Source organism: Electrophorus electricus, chromosome 11 (assembly GCF_013358815.1).
Source record: "Electrophorus electricus isolate fEleEle1 chromosome 11, fEleEle1.pri, whole genome shotgun sequence".
Classification (NCBI taxonomy): Eukaryota; Metazoa; Chordata; class Actinopteri; order Gymnotiformes; family Gymnotidae; genus Electrophorus; species Electrophorus electricus.
Window position 1 is genome coordinate 11,742,791 of NC_049545.1, and position 14,739 is coordinate 11,757,529.

At 47.7% G+C, this 14,739-nt stretch overlaps 1 protein-coding gene across 1 annotated transcript in view; it reads right to left on the reverse strand.

Annotated features, from left to right (window-relative positions):
* Positions 1 to 12,943, reverse strand: part of lrpprc (leucine-rich pentatricopeptide repeat containing) — a 29,711-nt gene extending 16,768 nt beyond the window's left edge. Inside the window, exons 1-22 of the mRNA XM_027011538.2 lie at positions 12,742 to 12,943; positions 11,739 to 11,962; positions 11,465 to 11,587; positions 11,257 to 11,378; positions 10,504 to 10,562; positions 10,245 to 10,331; positions 10,028 to 10,154; positions 9,696 to 9,840; positions 9,370 to 9,527; positions 9,022 to 9,127; positions 8,826 to 8,933; positions 5,604 to 5,722; positions 5,403 to 5,496; positions 4,964 to 5,033; positions 4,056 to 4,083; positions 3,740 to 3,797; positions 3,012 to 3,118; positions 2,838 to 2,915; positions 2,696 to 2,752; positions 2,469 to 2,594; positions 2,099 to 2,229; positions 1,504 to 1,589 (exon numbers count right to left, since the gene is read on the reverse strand). Coding sequence (XP_026867339.2) covers positions 1,504 to 1,589; positions 2,099 to 2,229; positions 2,469 to 2,594; positions 2,696 to 2,752; positions 2,838 to 2,915; positions 3,012 to 3,118; positions 3,740 to 3,797; positions 4,056 to 4,083; positions 4,964 to 5,033; positions 5,403 to 5,496; positions 5,604 to 5,722; positions 8,826 to 8,933; positions 9,022 to 9,127; positions 9,370 to 9,527; positions 9,696 to 9,840; positions 10,028 to 10,154; positions 10,245 to 10,331; positions 10,504 to 10,562; positions 11,257 to 11,378; positions 11,465 to 11,587; positions 11,739 to 11,962; positions 12,742 to 12,920 — 2,392 coding nt within the window. The 5' untranslated portion in view covers positions 12,921 to 12,943. The remainder of the gene's footprint in view (positions 1 to 1,503; positions 1,590 to 2,098; positions 2,230 to 2,468; positions 2,595 to 2,695; positions 2,753 to 2,837; positions 2,916 to 3,011; positions 3,119 to 3,739; positions 3,798 to 4,055; positions 4,084 to 4,963; positions 5,034 to 5,402; positions 5,497 to 5,603; positions 5,723 to 8,825; positions 8,934 to 9,021; positions 9,128 to 9,369; positions 9,528 to 9,695; positions 9,841 to 10,027; positions 10,155 to 10,244; positions 10,332 to 10,503; positions 10,563 to 11,256; positions 11,379 to 11,464; positions 11,588 to 11,738; positions 11,963 to 12,741) is intronic.
* Between the last annotated feature and the right edge of the window lie 1,796 nt (positions 12,944 to 14,739).

The window sequence follows — 14,739 nt, forward strand, 5'->3', positions numbered from 1 at the left end:
TCGCTACGGACACGCGTACAACCGCCTGTGACAGCTCCGCCCAAACACCATCACTTCATTTCCCTGTCATGTCCGTCCCATTGTTATGCAAATCCGCTTCCGCTGTTGGGGGAAGAACATGTGAGTAACACGGAGTTTCAAGAGGCTGCTTTGGTAAGGTTCCGCTCCATTACGCTCACTCTGCACTTGGCCACGGTGGCCCCCGCGAGTGATTACAACTGCTGTTGCGCACTCTCAACAGGATGCTTGCGCTGAGACACACAAACTGCTGGTAGCTCAGGGCTTGGGGGGCAGTTGTGGAGAGTTGGGGGCAGTCCTGCAGCACACCAGCCCCGTGAAGCCTCCCATTCGTGCTGCTCTCACCTCACAAACACGCGTTAATCGTGCACATCAGAGATGTTTCAGAATAAGGAACCTGCTAAACTGTCTACAACAACTTTGGCAGATTCTTGACCCCCCCCCCCAACACACACACACACACCCACCCACCGTGCACCGCGTCACTCTGGGAGACAGAAACGGCCTGCGAGAAACGGTAAAATGGAGACGACAGTCGCCTGAAGCCAGATGGCTTGTGCGCGGGCACGGCCCGAGGCGTGATCCACGAGCCTAGCCGGTTGCCGCAGCCATGCGGGAGACAGCAGAGCAGTGAGGCGTGTTAACGCAGGAGACGAGGCGGAAGGGCTAATGGCCGTCCGCCTGTCCGTCCGCGCTGACGGACACGGACGCGCACGCGCCCCCTCCCCCCGGGTACACGCCCTCGGTCGAATTCACATGCAAATGCGTGTGTGCCTAGCGCCCGCGCACTCGCCCCGGAGCCGCGCGATATGCCATTAGGATCAGGACGGATTTGGGTAATTCCGTTAAAGTGCCGCCGCTCCTGTAATTTTCCCTCCGCTCCGTGACAGGAGTCCGGAGGGGGAGGGCGAACAGAGTGACACATACGGTGAAAAGGGAGCGTGGGTGTATTTTCACCATCACTGCACGCACAAAAGCAAAGAGGAAACACTCTTATTGTAATTGTGTCTTACATGAGCAGGGAGAAACCCACCGTGGAATTCAAGTAATTGCTGATTAACACAGCTGTCCGGAGAGATGGACGTCTAGTGCAGCTCTCGCACTCAACTCGTGCGAATTTTGCCAAAACTAAGAAAGCAATTGGCAGCCCTCTGAAAGCATCTTTCATATATAATGTAAAATAGCCCCTCAACACTTTTCCACTCGCAGCACAGATTAAAGTGTGCCGTACGTGACTATTTCGGTGGTCCTTCCCTCTCGATGCATGAAGTCACCTTAAAGCATTTAAAGGAACGACGCCCATTTTAATGCACCTGAAGGGAACTCCACCTGGACGAACCTTCCATGTGCTGAGATTAAAACGTGAACACTGATGGCGTCAAGTAGGGATGCGGTTAAAGCAACACTGGTCCTTCCATTTTCACATTCAAACATGTTTGTCTTTGGGAAGGATTTCTAGCCTGTGTTCCCCGTGAGTGGACTTACCTTCCAGCCGGTTGTGTTTGGACAGCACCCTCAACAGACTCATATATTTGTTGACGTCCAGTGTGGCCTCGGAGTCCATGCGGGCCCTAGACAGAGGAGTCAAACACAAGCACACCCCTGAAGTACACGCCATCCCATAATACACTCCAGACAAAATCTGGTCGATTAGGTTTGTAAGCTGCAGACTGCATTTTCTTACGTTACGGGAAATTTTCACGTCACATTTCACGTTTTTCACAGCTATACGCAGTCAAACTGAGGCAAACCCGATAGCTGATGTCCACTGGGCAGAAACCAGTGAGTCGACCAATTACCCTCTGGAGCAGGATGACGGAGGGTCGTCACAAGCGTGTGCCAGGACCCCCAGGTACAAGCCCAGGGCTCTTCTGCATTTTGCATTACTTTTTTCAAATGGATTAAGGGCTCGAATGCCCCACAAAACAGATCATTCTGGGATGCACAGTAATCCCTGTTTGGCTAATTCTCCGCTAGGCACTAGACTGCCCTAAAGCCTGCACACGCAGACAGTGGGCGGTTAAACAGTGGGAGGAGACGGTCTGGCTGTGTGTGCACGCTGTGTCCACTCGAAACTCACAGCTCTCTCTTCAGGTTCAGCGCCTCCTCTGGGTTGTCATGACGACAGCACAGGTTGATGAGCAAGGCATAGCAGCTAGGGGACATCTTGTCCTCGTGCTCAGCTTTCAGCTCCAGAGCACGGGGCAGGTTCTGAGAAAACACACACACACACTTTATTGTTTTTGAACATTTGAGATGCTGTTCAGTACATCTTAGGGTCAAAACACTTCAGAAGCCAACAGAGCAGAAGAGTAGAACTTAAGAAAGCTGATCTTGAGGCAGAGAGAGACAGACAGATAATGTATGACAGAGAGAGAGAGAGAGAGAGAGAGAGAGAGAGAGAGAGAGAGAGAGAGAGAGAGAGAGAGAGAAAACGAGCAGTCAAACACCTCTTCCGCACACACGGCACTGATGAGCCGTTTGAAGATCAGGGCAGCTCCGGCGCTGTCCCCAGATGACCCCTGGGCCTTCAGCTCCTCTAACTTCCTCTCCAGAGTGACCCTGCTCTCCAAACCCTGAGGGGCAGTGGACGTCATTAACCCTCACACACCCAGCTCCTTCTCTCTGGCACATGCACACCGACTACCAGGCACTGCAGGCAGCCCCGCATACTTACACTAGAGATGGTACTGATGCTTTCGACTTCTTTGTTGTACACGAGAGTGAGAACATCCTGCAGGAAGAGAAGGAAGACAGGTGTGAGAGGAAGATGCCACTTCCTGGTTTAGCTCCGTGTAGCAGTTACAAAGAAGCGGGACCTTAATTAGCTCTGGCACATGGTGAGAGTCCAGGATGTTCCTGATTCCTCTGTAGATGTTGACAGGAATGCAGATACCCTGCAAGCACAGAGCACAGCTCAAATAAACCAACCCCTCTCTCACTCAGTGTGTGTGTGTGCGCGCGCGCGCGCGCGCGCGCGTGCATCTCCGCACCTTTTTGTGGAGCTGTTGGAGGTACTCCCTCAGGACCTCCTCTTTGGCCTGCACCTCAGTTTCACTCATTCCATCAAAGAGGTGATAGAGAAAGTAGGCCATGTTTTCTGGGCGGGGAGGAACGAGATTACCAGTGCACACATGGACAAGTAAAAAGTATGCTTAACAAAAAGGGGTGTGTGCGCGCGCGCAGGCTGGTAAGAGAGCCCGCATTGATAGAGTCTTGACTGAAGGGTGGGGTAATATGTGGTGGACAAATGAAAACATCGCACACACACAGGGGATGAGACATAGAGCCCTTCTCATGCGCTCTCACACACACACGCACACACCCTTCGCCACCCCACCCACTGGCATTATTCTTTGATAGCGAGGCTAATTCTACAGACAAAAATGCCCACATTGATACAAAATAATCTGAACCCCAAATCAGAGTTGCACCATCCACAGTTCACTAGATGTTTTCACACAACTGACCTCTGCAAAAACAATATTACAGATTTACGCTGTGTAAGAGCTGTCCAAAAATCATTAAACGGTTGCAACAAATCAACTCTGCAAAATGATAAAATAACTGCAAAACCGATATTTTTGACATCTCGTGCGGCTCGGTCCCAGGGCCCTAAGAAGTGTGCACACGCACTGTTGTAGTAAAGCCAGGAAGCATGGCACTACCAGACAGAGAAGTTGTGAGCGTATGAACACAGTGAAAGAAGCCGTAGGAGTACCTCCAGTGCCTGTGCTTGTCTGGCTAAGGCGGGTGTCTTTATAAAGAAGCTCTGTGAGCTGAAACAAGAGACCACAAATAATACATAAAAATAAATAAACAAACAAATAAATAAGAAAGAAAAAAATTCAAGTCGAGGAGGTGAATAATTATATGCTTTTTGTTAGAGGTGACCGCCGATCACGAGACACCACCAGTTCTCAGGTTTGTCCTGTTGTTACATGTCTGACTTGAAACAGACTGCTTGACTGAGGTGCAGGGTCAAATCAGGCCAGTTAAAGTGTGAAAAATCCCATAAGTAGGATGCAAATGCTTACGTTGACCATGTTCTCCACATCGCTTGACCTGCAGGGGGCAGCAGAGGATCAGCAGTGTTAGGAATACAAGCAGACCCATGCACGCAGATGTACCAGTGTTTACCAACACGCACACACGCACTTGAAGACTACTGATCCTAGGTTTAAGCTAACTTGGCATCTTTTACATACAGAAGACGCTACAGGAATGACTGTCAGAGGACTGGATGCAACTGCAGATGTGCACATTAATGAATAGACATCCAGCATTTCACAGGCTTGCTGGTAATGAATACACAGCCTGGAAACAAGAAACTCTTCTCTCAGACACAAACCAGTGCTGCTCGACTGGGTCTTGACAACACCGTCCTGCTCGTGTATATTGATGAGCACTAGCAGTGAGTCTCTATTAGCGATTAAATGATCTTGACCTTGACTATATGACAGGCACAGGTTGCCACGGAGACAGGGTCATGACATCCCCATCTAACGTCCTGACGACCTCAATTGCCAGCCTGACAACCATCGCCAACGACAACCGCCCTGCACTGTTCTACTGCATCTAAATGGGATCCATCTTGCAGTGTATCCCTTGCCGGCAATGTGTCATGCAGTGTGCAAACGACAACAAATTTCTAGATTCCCAATACCAAGCAAGTTGTGTAGTGTGAACAGTACAGCGACGACTAAGTCATGTAGTGTGTCCATGACTTAAGGAGAAAGATTCCAACTAGTTCATTTTTACCTTGTCTTGCTTAAGAAGACTATTTACAGTTACAACACCCCTTCATATCTCAAAGTACAACGATTCTAACTCTCTTTATAGCTGCCAAAAATAGGTTTTGGGAGGTAGTATCTATATACATAAAGAAACCAATGTCTCACACACACACACACACACACACACACACACACACACACACACTTACCGCTTGAAGCCAGCAATCAGGTTTCCTCTGAAAACACCAATGTCAATGGCAGGCAAGGAAGGAGAGGATACTGCAGAGAGACCCAAGAAAGACCAGTGAGGAACCCTCCCTGCCTTTAGTGCAAATGTGTCACAGCCAGCAGTTGTTTCTGCTCAAATACGAGTACCAATATGAGCGCATTTACAACGCACACCACCCCACATCTGAAGACGAGCAGACGTCTCACACACCCCCACCGGTCAAATCACCTACATGGCGCGACGAGCACACAGGGGTCCGAGGGGAAGCCGCACAGGCCTCAGTGTGCGTCTCATCACAGTTGTGTGAGGTGAATGTCTTGAGCATGATGGCAAACTGAAGGTATCAAACATGTAGGTGTATGCGTGTCAATGAGAGACTGCGTGAGTGAGAAGGAGAAAGAGAAGGTGCAAGTACTCACAGAAAGCAAACAGTCTCGCGAGATTTCCTTCGGCTGCCTCAGCTCGCACCTCGGCTGAGACAAAGGCTATAGTATCCACAGCGATTCCAGCATCCTGCACCACATGATGGCACAGGTAAAAACCAAATTCATTCTCCCTCCTTGCCTCAGCACAAGCACACACATGCACGCAAGCACACACAACCACATGCACCCCAATACCGCGAGGGCCGTGCGGGCGCTGTCCACCGAGGGGAAGGTGCGCAGGACGTAGTTGCAGTAGGTGTCGATGTCTGGCTCTGTACTCAGCTCCTGCATGGCCTTCAGGACCTCCAGCGTGCCTGTGGGGGAACAGAGCAGCACCGCGGAGTGGGTGGCTGCATGAAAAACGGGGGACCAGGCACCCGCAGGCCAAAGGCAGCGTTCCTGACCCGCGCCTTCACCTTTCCACCTTTACACGTTCCTGACCTCGCCCTGGTCGACCGGGCACCAGAGGTCTAAGGAGGCCGCGTTGCGCCTTTTAAAGAGGCGACGCGCAAACATAAAACAGGCCTGGAGGCGTTCGGCCGCGGGCGCTGCAGCGCGCAGAAGGTTACGGCGGCTGCGTCGCTCCCACAGCCTGGCACCTGAGCCGTCCCAGCCCCAAACCCAGCTCTCCGGCAGAGCCCTGCACTCCAACCCCCGGGCCGAGCCGGGGAGGAGGAACATGTTCAGGGACTGGGCTGTGTCGCTCGCGCCAAGTGCGCGCACACGCCGTGGCGAAGGAGAACAAAGGGCCTCCGATTTTCAAGAATGGGGGAGGTTCCGTGCTTGTCCAGTGGAGGCCCGCCCAGCTGCCGATATCCACCCCCATGGCTGAATAAAAGATCAGGGCTGCTTTTAGCTGCCATTAAATCCTGCCTGCGGTAGAGGTAACGCGCCTGGGGTGAGCGTCCATCCCGCCCCAACGCTCCTCTGTCCAGCCGCTCGCGCTCCTTCCCACCTGATCTCGATGGGCCGCCGGATTCTGCCAACAATTCAGCCCTTTGTCTTTCTTTCCTTTTATGAAGGGTGCACGCCCGCATGGCCTTCGATAATCCATGGAGCCTTTCCCTGGGGCACTGCTGCGGGTTGGTCCCTGGACGTGTCGGGCCACACGCGCTGGGGCAGAGAAAAGGGACCGCAGGTGCGGTGTGGACGAGCTGCCGGGATCGGCGCGCTGAGAGGAGGTTCGTGAGCGGAGCAGGAAGGGGGTCGAGAGAGTGAGGAGGCACTTGTTGACGCACTAAATTTATTTATTTAGGGGACTCCAACAATCAGGACAACCTCAAGTGTGCCAAGACATGCTTTAGGTTAAAGGTCACAATTCATCCAGGTTGATTAAGGGGGGGAGGGGAACAATCCACAGAACACGAAACAAAACAAATGCAAATTCTTCACTTTTAGCAAAAGGCATTAGACTGTCAGGTGCAAAGATTTGTGGTCTGTACATTTACAGTCTTATCCAGAGCAACTAACAAACGTACAGGTAGCTCAGTGGTTAAAGTACTTCACTAGTAAGCAGAAGGTTGCTGGTTCAAGCTCCACCACTGCCAAGTTGCCACTGTTGGGCCCCTGAGCAAGACCCTTAACCCTCAATTGCTCAAGTTGTGCTCAGTCATAATTGTAAGTCGCTTTGGATAAAAGCTTCAGATAAATTCCGCAAATGGGGGAAAAAAAAAATTGGAAAAATGTAACTGTGTGAAATCTCTGGGAATCTAACTCATGCGACCTGCTCCTACCTGCATCTCAGACTTTGTCGGAGATGATTTTCTCTCGGACTTAAGTTATCCAGTTACAGAGATGTAAACTGCTGAACTCCTTTAAATAAGGTTAAACGTCGCGGTAAGAACCAGGCCCCATTACACACCCTCCCTGCTCATGCTTCTCGTCTCCGTCATGTCCTCGTAAACTCGGGGAGATCCTGACTGGTGCAGCTTTTCATCGAGCGCAGCTCATACGAGCACGAACACGACTGAACGCGGAGGTCGGTAGAGGGAACGCACTGGCAAACATACAACCCTGGAGCCACCTGCCCCTCCGAAGTGACAGGCCACGTTTGCTCGCGGCTGGGGACACAGCGTTAGCATATGCTCGCTCAAACTCGCCTGCCCAATTCTGCAGCTCATCAAAATGCAACACCTTCCCCCCACATCTCTCGCTCACTGGTTGGGGGTGGGTGTGTGCCCGCTAGTGACACCTGTGGACACAAAGTGACGTGGCGCTTAATATTTCATGGCCATGCACAGCAGGACGCATAATCCAAAGTGAATTCCCTCAGAGCGGATGCATTTACATGAGACTCAGTCACTCCGCATTCTGTCATATAAGTGCCACCATGGTGTGTCCCCCTCCCACACAGGCACAGTATAAGGTTTACTGCCAACAAGCAGGAAAAATCAGTGTGAAAAATTTTGCTTTTGATAAATGGTCCAGCAAGTTGCTTGGCGGGGTGAGAACCCTGCTGGCTTATAAAAGCATGCCAACATCTGAAAGCCCAAACCTCATCATCATCTGGAATGGTAAAAATACCACAATCGGAGAGATCAAATGTATAAAAACTCCACTTAAGGTTTCGTCTCTTACAAGACTACTATGCAAAACTTGACGTTAAGTCGAAAACATCCTGAATGCAAGCAAGAACCTTCTTGTAAGTAGTAATCTTTTTCTTAAATGGTCACCAAGTCACTGAGGCAGGACGACCTCTCACCTCCTGGTGAATAATCCAGATCTCCTAACTGTGTGTGTGTCGTTCTCCAGCGAGTTCAGATGGCTTGCAACATGCAGAACGATTTGTAAATGCGAACACGATGTTTGGGCAGCTATCTTCTAAATCTTGCTGCAAAAACACTATGATGAGGAACATGCTATAACCATGTTATAAACATGTAGCATTAGGAAAAAAAAAGAAAAGAGTAGATGAGTAGGTCATCCAGGATAATTAATGAATAATCCCATTATGAGAGTGCAGGGATTCCCTCTGGGGCTACAGGATCCATGAAAAAGGTTTCAAACATACTGTTACCAGTCTACTATCCAGTGAAAGCGTGGAAAAGAAAACCAGTAATACATATCCTCTCCAAACCTAAAAATGCTCTGAAACACCCTGAGAGTTTAAGAGGAGGATTTTTCTTGTAACAGATAATTATGTTAGTACAACTTCAAGCTTGGCAGCCTATACTATTTTTGTAGCTATTTAAAATTTAATACTTCAGCGACAAAAAAACTCCAACACCTAGTGACAAATAAAATGCTAAAAATGCTTTTAGTTAAAATAACTGAATAGGGATCTGTGTTAACTGTAGTTAGTGAAGTGTGAAAAATCTCTGAATAGGTTCGTTGTGCACTGCTAGTAATAAGCAGCTTTAGGAGAGTTACTCAAACTCACTCTGAACAGAGCCGCCCCAGGGGTCTCTCGGGACTCACCTGCGGTGTTTTGGTCTCTTTTATGTTGGGCGAGTAGAGGCCAGAAGTAGTGAGGTCTGATGGGAAGGCCTTCCTCCTTCATCGTCTTCATCACTTCTATCGCTGGAGCTGTGAATAAGGAAAAGGGAGTCAAGAGGGATTCCGTTTCGACACCTACCAAAAAAAGAAGAAAATATCGCAGACAGCGCCCACGCACCCATCTTCTTGGCCTCTAGGGCGCAGTAGAGTGTGAACTGCATCGGTGCAGCGTGTAGGTTGGAATCCATCAGACCTTTGCAGAACCCAACCAACTCTTCAGGTGACTGTAAAAGTGAGTGACACGAGTTATTATTTTAAGATTTTTTCACTCACGTATGCAAAATTAGGGCACACACATGCACAAGCGCATGGTATTATGCATAGAGTTAACAGTGTGAACCCATCTGTGGGACTGGCCAGACCAGGACGTAATCATGAAGTTGGGGGGTTTAGCGAGCCGCCCTGGGTTAAAGGCCTGCCAGGTCATTTCTAATGTGCGTGCGGGGCAGGCCGCCAGGAGCCTCACCTTGTTTGTGTTTACACAGTGCCGGAGGAAGAAGTTGCCCACATCTGGGCCGTTGCTGTTCTGGGAATCCGCCTGCACACTGGGGAATGTTTTCAGCAGCATAAACGCTGTGCTCTCATGACCCTGGGTAATCAGGCTCAAACACAGGTTCATAGCATCTATGGGCGAAACACACGGACGAACAAGGGTTTTAAAAACTGTGCGCAAAACTGCTGGGAAAAGTCAGTCTGCTTCTCGAACAGAAAAAGAAAAAGGACTAAATAAATCACAAGTCAACTGATGCCATGCAGCAGGTCTTATTGGGCAGAGTGAGTTGGTGGAGGTACCTGGCACAAAGCCCCCGTCATGCCGCAGGTGCTCCAGGACCTCTGGCACGTGCTGCTGGTGGCCGGCCACGGTCAGCGTGAACACCACCTGCATCAGGTCTCTGTCCATCAGACTGATGTCCGTGTTCTCCACTTGGTTCAGAGTCTGGGTAAAGTGAGCCAGCAAAACACAGCTCCCTCACATCCACAGTCGCACGGGTGCGGAGTTATGAAATCGCAATATGATGAAATTCTTGTTTTCCGAACAAGAAGAGTACAGCGCGTACAGTATACCGTTATTGGCCAAGTGTTTATCGGTTGTGTTCAGCACTGATGCACCACCAGGCCCCCACCTCTTTGATTTTATCCATGTCTCCCTTTTCAGCATAGGCTACGAGCAGCGCCAGGTAGGTGTCCGGCCCTGGATCGATGCCTGTGCCCCTCATCACAGACAGGATGTTCACGGCACTCTCCATGTCTCTGCGCAAGAGCACACGCTCAATTACACATGCACAGCCAGATGGAGAAAATGACAGAAGGCCACTGGTGTGCGCATCAAAGGTGCCTCACCCTGCCCGGCTGTGCCCCGTCACCAGGGAGTTGAACACAGCTTCCGTGATGGGCAGGTCTTTGCTCTTCATGAAACCCAGGACTTTGCTGCACGCACGCACAAACACAAGCTCAACTCGGTGATCAAACAGCAAAAACTGTGGGCAGCTAATCAGCTACTGATTAGCAGCTAACACACATCTATTTTAGATCACATGTATTAGCTTGTAATTGGACATCTTTTTTTGTGGAACTATTTATTATTCAGGTCAGTTCTCACCTGGCACCTTCAATGTCACCGACTTGACAGTATGCTGCAATCAGTCTCTGATAGGTTACCTGACAACAGAGAATCATCACTGTTAACTTGTCCGTGTTTGACCCAATTATGAGGTGATGGAACTCCAAATTTTCTGAATATATTTCTAATCACAACATTACCAATAACAATAGTAATAATAAATATTTACTACTGTTTCAATAATATGATTATTTTATTTTGGTGGAAGGTAATACATATGAATTATTATTATTTATTTTTTAAAATGTAAGAATTGAGACCTTGCAACGAAATATTTGTCATTTCCCGTTTTTGCTTTTATTTGTTGATTTTGTACAACCTTTACATTAAAATTCTAAATATGCTTTATTTAGACTTACCTTACTTCATTCATGTGGGCATTTAAAAATAAAGCAATTATGCTTTGTATTATTTTTATTTTGTAGACTGCGGAGGAACAGTATATAGGGATGTATGGTGTTTTGTAGACTGCGGAGGAACAGTATTTAGGGATGTATGGTGTATGGTAGACTGCGGAGGAACGGTATATAGAGCTATATGGTGTTTTGTAGACTGCGGAGGAACAGTATATAGGGATGTATGGTGTTTTGTGGCAGAATTATTATTACTGCTATTACATTGATGTTATTTATCTGAAATGTTATCTTCACTCCATGGTATCATTTTATTGATTATTTGGTTTTTACTTCCACGAGTAGCGAGAGGCTTGTTCACATGACAGACTTCACTCACTCTGTTGGGCTGCACATTGGCTGCTTCCATTTTGGCAAGGAACTCAGTAGGGGAGAACTTGAACTCATTCTGCAGGTAGACCTTCAGCAGGGCGTTGTAATGGCTGACATCGTAGGCGGCACCTGGAACAGAACCCTTTCTGTTGAAAAGGACTTGCGCATAGGGCTTCGTTCTGGCAGGAGGGGCGAGGGCGCTGGCAGCCTCTTACCCAGCTCCAGCAGCTTCCCCCAGATGTGGTGGGCGAACTCCGTGCGCTCCGCCAGGGGCAGCTCGGGCAGCAGGGAGCCGCAGCTTCTCAGCAGGAGGAGGGCCTGGTTCCCACTGGGGTAGCCTGGAGAGACAGGACGGTTTCCCAGTGGTCCGTGAACAGGTCAACAGCACAACCCTGAACTCCATCAAAACTCATCGACGCTGCGTAACACTTATAACACTTATTACGGAATCGTTGTACTGTGTAACGCTACAACGTGGTCGTGCAGTACCTGTTCGGCAGATATCATGAAAGATGCGCTGGAGTAGCGATTTGGTGACACGGCCAGTTCTTCTGACAGAGCTGTCTAGTTTAGCGAGAGCCCAGTCAAACTGATGGGACTGCTTGTTGCGCACACCTAGACTAGGCTCATCTCGGGCGACCACCTTCTGCTCTGCAGGCGTCCCATAGTACCTCGTCCCTGAGCATGGCCAAGCTGAGCTGCATGGTGAGAGACTTAACACAGAAGACAACAGTACTATTTAGCGTTGGGTAGCCTACTAGCATTTTCCTAGGTGAGGCGGACAGGAATACAAGTGCATACGTGTGATGGATAATGACCTTGACCCATTGACCTAATAAACAGACAGTACACAAACTCAGAAATGCATTTTGCTGCAGAGAAAAAAAAGTGATTCACTTTCAAGATGAATATACTAGCTATAATCTATAAGACACATACAGGAACACAAAAGTCATGAGTTGGTTCAGGGATAGGGTAAAACTAAAGGAATAAAGATATCATTTACATTTACGACATTTAGCTGACGCTTTTATGTAAAGCGACAATTATGACTGAGTACAACTTGAGCAATTGAGGGTTAAGGGCCTTCCTCAGGGCCCAACAGTGGCAACTTGGCAGTGGTAGGGCTTGAAACAGCAACCTTCTGATTACAAGTCAAGTACCTTAACTACTGAGCTACATTACTCGTTTTAAAGTCGTACAGAACACTTTACTGGCTCGTAAGTGGATAAATGAGACATTGCTTTTTTTAAGCGACGGCTTACACAAGCTGCATTACCTAGTAAAGTGAGACCATGCGCCAAATCACAGAATTACAGCGGCCCGAAAGAAAGGCAGGTCTGAACGAGAGCGCCATTTTAACAGGTACTTATCAAAATTAGGGTTTTTTCTCCCCCCTCCAAATTATTTTCTTGTCCTCCGAGCTCAATGACAAACTGCGTGTTCCCAAACAAGCATGGCTGGCTTGGCGTCACGCGTGTGTAAAACCTACCTCTTCACATTGAATGATCCTGAGATGATTTGTCGCGAACAAACTCCAATTCCTCTACCGCCTACCGTCCTGCTGTAAAAGCGACTAATAGTTTGTCTATGGTTGCTCGTCCTCTTTATCTGCAGTAAAGGGGAAGCCGAGAGGTTCAGTGCCCGGGCAGATCTTAAGAGCGCAGCCATGTTTAACCTGCAAAGAGTGGCGAAAGGACATCCGTCCCACGTGACAGGCAAAAGAGCACCAGACGATCGCATTAGCTTCATACACGGGGGTGTTTCGTTTTTCACTTTAAAATACAAATTCTGTTTGGGTGTATCGTGAATTATTGTTAAGTTATCAGAATTGAAAGAGAAATAATTAAAAGTTATTCTAGGTCATTTTTACTACGGGTGCTAAATGTACGTATAGTTCACGGCGGTGTAACTGAATATAAAGATGATTGGACTCGTCTATGGTCTCAGCCGCAGACGTGCTGGAGTAGCGGCGACAGTAGGGAAGATAGTGTAGGACCGAGCATGTATCCCGTATGTACCGCATCATTTGGTTAAATACATTTACATTTAGGATTCCGTATGTCTTCTTCAAGAAAAGCCTCTTTTTATCATTGGAAACAGTGTCGATGTTGTTTTCATTAATCCCTTGTCGAATACAAATTGACTTTAAAATGACTTTTAAATGTAAAAATTAGGCTACAGTAAAATAAACAGTGGTAATGGAAAATGACACTCAAAACAGAAATAACTACAAGGCAGTTACAAATAAGTTTAAATGTAACTGTCCTTCACAAATCTGTGTTTCCGTATGCAGTAACTACTTAATTCTCTTAGCGCTAATATCATTAGACATAGGGCAAATTACCACAGTGGTGAAGCCGGATGCTGATTGGCTCCAACTGGAGAAAAGTTCAGAAAAGGTCATCCACGTGGGGTGCTGCCATAAAGCGATGTCCACCGGGTAACCACATCTTGTGCCGGGTGGTGTCATGTTCAGGGGGCTCCATTATGTCTTATGTCAACATGCAGGTGGCTGACAGGTGATGTGGAACAGGCGCTGTCTGACACATTTGTTTGACTCCTGCTGAGCAGCAGGTTCCCTCACCCCACCATCCCACAACCCATCAACCCTCATATGTCAAGGCCTTCTACTGAAGGATGGAGATGCTGGAGTGTGTGTGCAGGATGAAGGGGGGCAGGGGGTTGGCAAGACTTAAGGGGAAGCAGGATGTGTATGAACAAGCCCTGTGACAAGCTTTGCCATTTACCTGGGGAAACCACAAAAAAAGTAATTACAAAATATTTCAAAAGTGCATATTAGTGTATTTTTAAACACAGTCCCTCTGTGAGATTACTAATTGGGTATTGATGCTGCTTCATATTTTTGTAGTAAAGTTGAACCTGACTGCAATCTTGACCTTAAAAATAATGAAAGAGAATGTTGAATTTAGGAGCTAACCAAATGTTTGTTGTAGTGTTGAGAAATAAGATACAGGAGGCAAATGCTGAGAAGAGCAATGTTTATTAAGGGCAAATCCACAAGGGCTAATCCCTGTCGTAGGGACAGTCCAGCATCAAAAAGGCAGAGGAATTTATCATAGAAACAGAACCAGAATACATACCTAATAAACTAAAGAACATGAAGGTAAAACTTTTTGTTTGTTTGTTTGTTTGTTTTGTGTAACCCATCTATTATGTTTACTGGTTGTGATCCTGCGTTGTGTTCTGGCAGTGTTAAAATCATGAGGTAAGAGGCAGTACTGGGTCTCTGGTCAACTGCTTGTGAATGACAGGCTTAGCTCCTGTCTAGTTAAAGCTTTTTTTCCATTTGGAACTCTAAAGTTGCAATATTGTACAATCTAATTGTTAACTTAGCACATCATTGCCCCATAACTAACATAAATAAGTAGCCTAATGTAAAACTAACAAATATGAACATGAATGATCATTAGAAACAGAATTTTAAAGTATTCAAAATAAACGATTGATTACAATTGGAATGAAACGT